The sequence below is a fragment of the Carlito syrichta genome, unplaced genomic scaffold (assembly GCF_000164805.1).
Source record: "Carlito syrichta isolate Samal-C Ts95f unplaced genomic scaffold, Tarsius_syrichta-2.0.1 Scaffold303451, whole genome shotgun sequence".
Lineage (NCBI taxonomy): Eukaryota > Metazoa > Chordata > Mammalia > Primates > Tarsiidae > Carlito > Carlito syrichta.
In genome coordinates this window covers 64,677-74,788 of record NW_007247547.1, presented here as the reverse complement: position 1 = coordinate 74,788, position 10,112 = coordinate 64,677, and the positions used below count along the sequence as shown (strand labels likewise).

At 36.1% G+C, this 10,112-nt stretch overlaps 1 protein-coding gene across 1 annotated transcript in view; it reads left to right on the top strand.

Annotated features, from left to right (window-relative positions):
• Nucleotides 1-7,385, top strand: part of PLCZ1 (phospholipase C zeta 1) — a 57,471-nt gene extending 50,086 nt beyond the window's left edge. Inside the window, exons 11-12 of the mRNA XM_008058581.1 lie at nt 6,279-6,428; nt 7,241-7,385. Of these exons, the coding sequence (XP_008056772.1) occupies nt 6,279-6,428; nt 7,241-7,326 (236 nt within the window). The 3' untranslated portion in view covers nt 7,327-7,385. The remainder of the gene's footprint in view (nt 1-6,278; nt 6,429-7,240) is intronic.
• Nucleotides 7,386-10,112: the final 2,727 nt, after the last annotated feature.

Here is a 10,112-nt window from a genome sequence, read left to right as displayed (position 1 = left end):
ACCCACAAAGACATGGACACTAAACAGCATGATGCCAAGCAACTCTTGGGTGAACAATGAAATCAAAACAGTGATTAAAAGATACCTGGAAACAAATGAAAATGAAGAAACTTCTTACCAAAACCTCTTGGATGCCATGAAAGCAGTTGTAAGAGGAGAAGTCATATCTTTACAAACACACATGAAGAAAATGGAAAGATCGCAAGTTAACAGCCTAACAAGTCACCTAAGGAAACTGAAAAAGCAAGACCACCAAAACCCTAACTTCAGAAGAAGAATCCAGATCACCAAAATAAAAACCCAAATCCAAGACATAGAAGACAAAAAGATAATACAAAAAATCAATGGAACAAAAAGCTGGTTCTTTGAAAGGATAAACAAGATTGATGTTCCCCTAGCCAGACTGACCAAGAAAAAGAGAGATAAAGCCCAAATAAACGCAATCAGAAACACAAAAGATGAAGTCACAACTGACCCTGAAGAAATACAAAAGATTATCAGAGACTACTATGTACAACTGTATGGAAACAAACTTGAAAAACTAAAGGAAATGGAGGACTTTCTGACATCACACAACCTCCCTAGGTTGAAACAAGAAGAAACTGAGACCCTAAATAGACCAATAACAATCAAGGAAATTTTGTCCTAATGAAACTATCTACAAAAACACAGCCCTGGACCAGATGACTTTCCAGCAGAATTCTACAAAACATACAAGGAGGAACTGATACCAATCCTATTGAAAGTATACCAGTCGATTCAGAAAGATGGAACTCTCCCCAAATCATTTTATGAAGCTAACATCACATTGATACCCAAGCCAGGTAAAGAAAGAGAACCACAGGCCCAACAAAGAAAGGGAACCACAGGCCAATATCTTTGATGAACATAGATGCTAAAATTTTCAACAAGACCCTAGAAAACCAGATTCAACAACACATCTCAAAAATCATCCATCATGACCAGGATGCAAGGCTGGTTAAACATTTGTAAGACCATAAATATAATTAAATACATCAACAGGTGTAAAAACAAAAACCACATGATTATATCATTAGATGCAGAAAAAGCTTTTGATAAAATCTAGCACCTCTTCTTGATAAAAATCCTCAAACATCTAGGCATAGGTGGAACATACCTCAAAATAGTAAGAACCACCTAGAAGAAACCCACAGTCAGCATACTCCTAAACAGACAAAAATTGGAACCATTTCCCCTGAAAACTGAAACAAGACAAGGATATCCACTCTCACCCTCTTGCTCCACAAAATTTTGGAAGTCCTAGCTAGTGCAATCAGAGAAGAGAAGGTGATCAGGTATCCAAATAGGAAGAGAGGAAGTCAAGTTATCTCTTTTTGCAGATGACATGATTGTATGTCTTGAAAACCCAAACGAATCTGTCAAAAAACCTCCTTGCACTGATAAAAGACTTTGGCAAAGTCTCAGGGTATAAAATAAATGTGCAAAAAACAATCGCATTTCTATACACCAATAATAAACAAACAGTAACCCAATTAAAAGTACAATTCCACTCACAATAGCCACAAAAAAATGAAATACCTTGGCATCTTCCTAACCAGAGATATGAAAGACCTTTACAATGAAAACTACAAAACACTGCTCAAAGAAATCAAAGATGACACAAACAAGTGGAAAAATATTCCATGCTCATGAACTGGAAGAAAAAGGATTGTTAAGATGTCCATTTTACCTAAGGCAATCTACAGATTTAACTCCATACCCATCAAATTACCAGCAACATTCTTCTCAGACCTAGAAAAAACAACACAGGAATTCATATGGAAACATAAACAGCCAAGAATAGCCAAAACAATACTCAGAGCCAAAAAAACAAAGCAGGAGGTATCACACTCCTAGACTTTAAACTTTATTATAAAGCTATAATAATCAAAACAGACTGGAATTGGTACAAGAGCAGGCATATAGACCAATGGAATAGAATTGAGATTCCAGAAGTAAAACCTCAATTTCTCAACTAATTCATCTTCGACAAAGCCTCCACCACCTACTACTGGGGAGTAGAGAACCTATTCAGTAAATGGTGCTGGGAAAACTGGTTGACCACATGTAGAAGATTGAAATAGGACCTTTACCTATCCCCATATCAAAAATTAACTAAATGGATCACAGAACTAAATATAAAACCTCAAACTGTAAGAACCTTAGAAAATTCAGGAGACACTTACAGGAGTTGGAACTGGCAACCAATTCCTGATCAAAACCTGAAGTGCCCAGGTCGTAAGAGATAAGATAGATAAGTGGGACCTCATCAAACTGACAAGCTTCTGTAAAGTCAAAGAAACCATCAAGAGAGCAGGGAGACAGCCCACAGAATGGGAAAAGATATTTGCCAACTCCATGTCTGACAAAGGCCTAACATCAAGGATCTACAAGGAATTCAAATGTGATGAAAAGAAAAAAACAAACAGCTCTATTACAAAGTGGGCAAAAGATATGAATAGACACTTATCAAAAGAAGACATATAAGCAGCCAACAGATCCTAAAACTTATAAAAATTGACCTTCCATATGACCCCGCAATCCCCCTACTGGGAATATACCCAGAGGAACTCAAATCACTCTATAAAAAAGATACCTGCACACGTATGTTTATTGCAGCGTTGTTCATAATAGCAAGAACATGGAACCAATTGTGCTGCCCATCAAAAGAGGACTGGATAAAAAAGATGTACATATACACAATGGAATATTGCACAGTCATAAAGAAGAATAAAATCATGAACTTCACAGCAACCTGGATGGAATTAGAGTTTATAATACTGAGTGATCGCTCACAGAAACAAAGAGCTGAGTATCACATGTTCTCACTCATAAGTGAACCTTGAACAACTACTGTAACTATAAGAAAAGGTTTGACAGTAGTGGGAAACTGCTGGGGTGTGTGTGTGTGGAGGGGGGGTGTGGGATTGACAGTTGTTGATATCTGCCTGGGGAAGGGGGAGCACACCTCAGGGAGCACACCTGCACAATGAATATTTGTATACCTAACCCTGAATTGTACACCACAATTTAAAAATAAAAATTAAAAGAGGCAAAAAAAAAAACTAGGATACCTGATCTTAAACCAGACAAAATGAGGGCCAAGGAAAGACCCAAACTTTACTTGTATGATGACCACTTATGTACCTGACCCTGAATTGTACCCCAAATCTATAAAATAAAAAAATTTAAAAAGAAAAAATTTTTTTCAGTGTTCTGACATGCTATGACAGCTGTTTAATACACTACTGGCATTGCCCTGTCTTTTCTGATATTGAAATCACTAAGGACATCAGAGGTGAGCGGGTTTCTGAGATTTATCCCTAGTCGGAATCACCTTGGAGGAGGTCTTGGAACTGATCCTTCAGTCTGGTGTCTTTGAGTGGATATTCCCAAAGTATAAAGGACTTCATTTAAGAGTGTGGAAATATGCTCCAGGATAAATGGCTATAGCAGAGGGAGGTGCAGTTTTATTAATCTCTTTACTCTTGGATGCTAATTTCTAACAATGTCCACAGTTTTTATCTCTTGTATGCTCCTGAATACTCTCACATCATGACCTCTAGAGTAAAAGGCATGGAAAAAAGGATTTGGGAAATTTTTGCTGCCACATCTCATATTATCAATGAGAAAAGATATTGGTGATGGCTTCCTGCTCCATTTAGCACGCCATGGAGTTGAAGGCACATTCATTGGCAGCGTAAAGAAATAGTAACTGATGATGTCAAGAAACTTACAGTAATCTGTCTCTTGTTGCTTCCATCTTCTACTTGGACCTTCACTGCAAAATGCTTAGAACCTTATTTTATTCAACGTATTCCATATAATACTAAGATTCTAGAATTTTAATTATATCTTTGAGATTTATGGGAATATCCTTGCAGAAATTCAGTTGCTTCATCAAACATCACTGAGTCTCTGTTATGCTAAAAGCCTCATGCTGAATATCATAAGACTTAGTCTCTATTTATTAAATATTAATATATTATTATGTATGTCTTAATTAACTCTGTTGTAGATAGTTTACAATTCTGTATGAGAGACAAGATACTGGTAAAACTATTATGATGAGTCAGTGTTTCTGGAGAACATAAAGAACTGCCCTGGAAGAGGCACATTTGGAACTGGCTCTGGGAGAATACATAGAATTTTTTATGGAGATTGAAGACAAGGACATTTAAAGTAGAAAGAATAATATGAGTCCTACAACATGAAGAAGACACAATTTAAACATGCTGGGTAAAGCCAAGAAACTCAACATGGTTGGAATATAGGGTGCTTAAAGAAAGATTAGTGAGAGATAAAATGAGAAAGTTAATACTGGAGATGGTCATGGAAAAATCTTGAAACCATGCTAAGGTGTTAGGAACTCTTCTCTAGAAAATGAATAAAATTAAGACTCCGGCCTGGGCGACAAAGTGAGATTCCAATTCAAAAAAAAAAAAAAGAAAGAAAGAAAAAAGAAAAAGTGATATAACACTAATATCACTGAGCCTTAGGCAGATTGTTTCTGCAGACTGAGTAGGAAGCAGGGTATGAGAAGAAAATGAGAAATATGAAGTTAAGTCAGGATATAATTTTAATAGTTAGAGGATGTAAGTCAGGTTGTTAAGGAAGCTGTGGCATCTGAAAAGAATAGGAGATGTATGTGAGAAACACTGAGCCGGAGTAAGCATCTAGCTAGCTGGATAAGATGAATTTCATGATTTGAAGATAGTTTTAATATAATTAAAGACATGAGAGTATGGAAGGAAAAAGATCACATTTGGATAAAGTGAGGAAGTAATTTTTCAGTTTTGGTCATAACTGGGAAAATTGTATTCATCACTATCAAATTTAATATCTTGGCTTACTTTTTTTTTTTACTTTGACAACTAAAAGTTAGGACTTTCTCCTATAATTAACCCATTATATTGTGTCTATGTGTGTGTGTGTGTGCGTGTGTGTGTGTGAGAGAGAGAGAGAGAGAGAGAGAGGAGAGGAGAGGATAAGGAGAAAGTGGGGAAGGAGGGAGAGAAAGTAGAAGAGAGGAAGGAAGGGAGGGGAAGAGAAAAACAGATTTTAGAGCTATAGAGGGAGAAAGGGCATATGTACTGAGGTAGAGTTGAAGGAAGAAGAATAAATTAGTATAAAATTTTTCTGTAGATGTTTTGCAGTGTCCATAAAGATTTAAGTCTAAACCTGCCCCTAGACCCCCATGGAATTATTTCTCTTCTTAGGTCAAGGTAATACAGTCATTATTCCAGCATGAACCAATTAACTTACTGTTTCCATGGGCATAGACTACATCCTGAATTGTCATGTGTAAGTGCTCTTGTGACCATAGGTGCACCATAGAAAGCATAGATATAGTATAATTACTCACAAATTCATCAATGCTTCTGAAATTGAAACTCAAATAACAAAATCTATTGACATAGCAAATGTAAAATTGTCTTTGTATAGGAAAACAATGCATATTATTCCTCTCCAAACTATTGAGTCTTTATTAAGTAGAGCATGCACTTAATCTATTGAGGTGAGTTTTTTAATTTCATAAAATTATACCTTACATTTTGGATAATCTGGATCATATTGTGACAGAATTAGGATTTCTTGTTTGGCAAGAGATTGGTTGTTTGGGATGATTTATTTTTCCAGCGATCGAAATATGTATGTACTTTAGAGTTTGAAGTGAGCACTTAGTCAAAAGAAGGATCAAGAGTTGGCTATAGAGAACTCATTATCTAGCTTTCAGTCCAACAACTATGTATGGAGTTTTTCCTCATAATTGGACCAGGTATAAAATAATGATGTTATATAACTTCTTCATGTCTCAATTTGTTTGCTAAGGAATTACCTAAGCACATCAGTCATATTATATAATGATTAAAATTTTCTGCTCTGAAATCAGACTCCCTGTGTTTGAATTCCTGTTCTGCCACTTAATGAACTCCTTAGGAAAGTATGTAACATCTTTGTAGCTCAGTTTTCTCATTTATAAATGGGGACCGTAATAACCATGACAGGATTGTCATGAGGATTAATTGAGATGATCTATTTGAAGTTTTTAGAACATTAACCAGCAATAGTAAACACACAGTATTGTGTTTATTGTCATTATTCCTCTCTCATTGGGTACATTAAAAATTTAAGTGCTCTAAAACACAAGCTACTATTGTTGTTAAGGTGTTGAAAGTCTAGAGAATAGGTAGCATCTATTTTTCACTAAATATGGTGTCTATGAATCTTTGTGTTTCTTTTTTGTAATATTTCAGCTTTCAATCCAAGATGGAATGAAACATTTACATTTATTATTCAAGTACCAGAATTGGCATTGATACGTTTTGTTGTTGAAAATCAAGCCTTAATAGGAGGAAATGAATTTCTCGGGCAATATACTTTACCACTTCTTTGCATGAACAAAGGTAATATTCCTAAATGTTAGATGACTGTGCTAACATTTAAATATAATTTGTTTATTTCAAAGACACTTTTTGGTATACTAGATAGCTGTATCCATAAAAGTAGATTGTAAAGGAAATTTTATGTATTGACACTTTTTTTTCTGTGGAATTACAGAAATATAGACTCATGTGGAAGGTGGGGTAAAGATGTGGGATGGCTAGGAAGACTAATTAGACAAACTTGGCATATTTGTAAGCATTTTTTACATGGATCATAGTTCTTCTGTTTCAGTGAAGAATAGTCATGACTACCAAAGTGCAATGAGGATGGGAAGCAGCCAGAAGGGAGAAGCAGTGACTCATTCTTCCTGACTGAGAATAAGTGACTGGGAGTCTGACGCTATCCTTTCCTGAACCCTTTCAGAGGGTTGACTGCCTTTCTGTGCAGAGTCACCTTTTGAGAGTGATTTATACTGTGCTCCCAATTACCTTTTCTCAAAGTGTTTATTTTTCTAACAGCATCTGAGATGGGCCTAGGAAACAGGGTCTTCTTGGAGCAGAAGGGTGGTGGCTAATTTTGGAGCATGTTGTGCTTTGAGGGAGGAGAAGCATGAGCTGTGTGCTCAGTGTAGTAAGTCAGATGGTAGGAAGTCAGAATAGAAAATGCAAATACTTAATTTTTGTGGAAGATTGATGCACAAGTTGTCGATATAATTCTACAGTTTGATTTTCAATGTATGCTTAGTAAAGATATCTTCTTTCCCAGTAGCACTGTTGAGGAGCACCGATTAATTTATTTTTATTGATCTAATTGGATATGATTCTTTTTGCAGGTTACCGTCGTGTTCCTCTCTTTTCCAGAACGGGTGAGAGTCTTGAGCCTGCTTCGCTGTTTGTTTATGTTTGGTATGTTAGATAACAGCTAATAGTACCTGACATTTTGTTAGCTATACATCGCAATAAAATGGTTAAAATGAATGTGTGTTTCTTTTTTTTTTGTAGAAAGCAAAATAATTACTTATAAAAACAGAAATATTCAACTCATTTACTTTTTTTTTGATTTGGAGTCCCACTCTGCCACCCAGACTGGAGTGCAGTAGCATTACTTTTAAATATACAAAATAAAGCAGTGGATAAACGAAAATAGAAACTTTCAGAGGTTCCTGACCCAGTGTGGCTCTCTTGGTAGCCAATTTCTCCTGTTCTGCTGCTACTGAGGTTGCTCTTTCAACTGGCTTGTATCATTTTTAATTAGTAGAATTTACAAGCTTTAAAAATATGTCTGATTGTAAAAGATAGGTTGGCAAATATTTAGCAGTATGAAAGAAATGTGAAATCTAGAGTGTTTTAACTTTGAAACACCCACTACTGCATACTTTAGTGGGAGGGAATTAGATTACCAGGCCCTTTGAGCCCTTTAGTATCCTAGAGAGTAATTAGCTCCTGCATTCTCATGCTAGTTCTTAAATGCTATGTGCTGGAGTTGGTACCCTGTAATTATACAGGCATTTTTATGAGTGCATATAAAATGGATGTGCATTCAAATTGTATTCAAATTCCTTATCTGTAAAAGAGATCTACTAAGTGGACTTACGTGCTTGGATCTTCAATTCATTTGCAATATTTCTGAATCTAAATTAACTATACTTTTAAGATTGTCTCTTGGTCGAAGATGAGATTCCCGTGCTATTTTGTATGTTGGACTTCTCACCATCATCAGGACTTTGTTTTACTAAACGTTAGATAGAAGAATATAGATCCTTATTAACTGTCCTTCAAAAAACCAGGAGTATTAATACTTATTCTACCACATGGTTGCATGATAGTGAAGTGAAAGCATTCAGCACAATGTCTGATAAAATAGGGGGCTCTCAATATATATTAGTAAAAATTGAATCCAAACTTATAACTAAAATAACAAAAATGGTTTTGTTTGAGATATATACTACTGAATCATCTTTTTATGATAGAAAATACAGAATCCAACATTAGCATGTTTTACTGTTACAGTGGTTTACTCATAGCACCAAATACTTCAAATAAAAATGTTTGGAATTCAAACTCTCAAGTCATAGGTAGTAAGAAATGTCTCAAGTTATTCAGTGCCTAATCTTCCAGTTCCTCCCTCATGGGCTGTCTGAATTTCAGATCAGGGTACACTTTTTCAGTAGAGATGCAGTATCAATTCTTACAAAGATGCTTCCATTTTACCAGATAATGGATGGATCCTATTTAAATAATCCATTATTCAGTATTACAGTATGTGGGATGTTCAGCCCATTGGTTCAAGGCTTTACCTTCTCTAATCTCTTAAAGTCTTTTGAAAATCTTGAAATGCAAGGACGTTCATCAAGTGAGTTTTGCAGAAGAGCTCATTAATTCTGCAGTAGGGTAAACTTGTATTTTTCATTTAAACCCCAAGCACTAAAATAAGGGAAAATAAAAGATACATGTTATTTTCTCACCTTTTCTTTGGATACCAATCAGACTCACCTCACTAACTTTGAAGAGCAAATCTTTCATTTTTGAATATTGTACTCTCTATCTGAAATACAATTTTAAGTGAAATATTAAATTACTTTATTTCTTGTTCAATAGTTTTGATATCTGTAAACATTTTTGGTTCCATTTTAAAATATGAATTACTTATTTACTCTCCCCTTTAATTTGAATTAGTATTATGATTATGATTTTCTCACAAGAACTATTAACAGTTCCATGCTGGGTCGGGCACAGTGGCTCATGCATATAATCCCAGCACTTTGGGGAACCAAGGTGAGAGGACTGCCTGAGCCCAGGGGTTCAAGACCAGTCTGGGCAACTAGGTAAGACTTTGTCTCTACAATAAATCACAAAAACTAGATGGGCGTGGTGACATGGGTCTGTAGTTCCAGCTACTTGGCAGGCTGAGGTGGAAGGATCGCCTAAGCCAAGTAGGTCGAGGCTGCGGTGGCCAGCAGCGTGTCACAACCTCCAGCCTGGGTGACAGAGTAAGACTCCAATTCAAAAATAAAAATAAAAAAACCAAAAAACCAGTTCCATGCTACTCATGGAACTCCACAGTCAGGGAGAGTTCTCACATTTACAAAATGTTGGGAATGGTGTGAGAAGCCAGACTTGATTCATGCTTTCTAGGTATAATTCATTTGTAGGAAAAAATTGTTTTGGTGAGTGGAAGAAAGCAGAAGGAAAGGCTAAATGAACCTCTGGGACTGTGGCAACAGAAGACATTTTAAACTTAAAGCTCTTGTTTTAAATGTCAGTTCCTCAGGGAAGTCATTCATGTTCTCCTGGGTTAGGTTATATTCCTTGGTCTATACTTCCTTTTGTCTGTTAAAAATGACAGCTAGGAACTGACTTTGCACTATCAGCAAGGACTTGTTGTTGCTAGGAGCTGCCATGGAGCTCAAAGGCCTTGGCGTTCCCTTGTGGAACATAAAACTGTCTCACAGAACATCAACCCCAGAAACGGCCACTCTATACCATGGATAGACAAAACAAGACAAAAACAAGACCACTCTGTAGTCGTGACACCTGACGAAACATGAATGACTGTTGTTTCATTACCAATGATAGCTTTAGTCTCAACTTATTCCTTCTATGTTTTATTCCAGTTACATAATTACTGCCTGTTCTTGACAATATCCAATACAGAAGATAGCTCTACTTCCTTAAAATCTCTCCCAAATCATTTAACACAAGCCC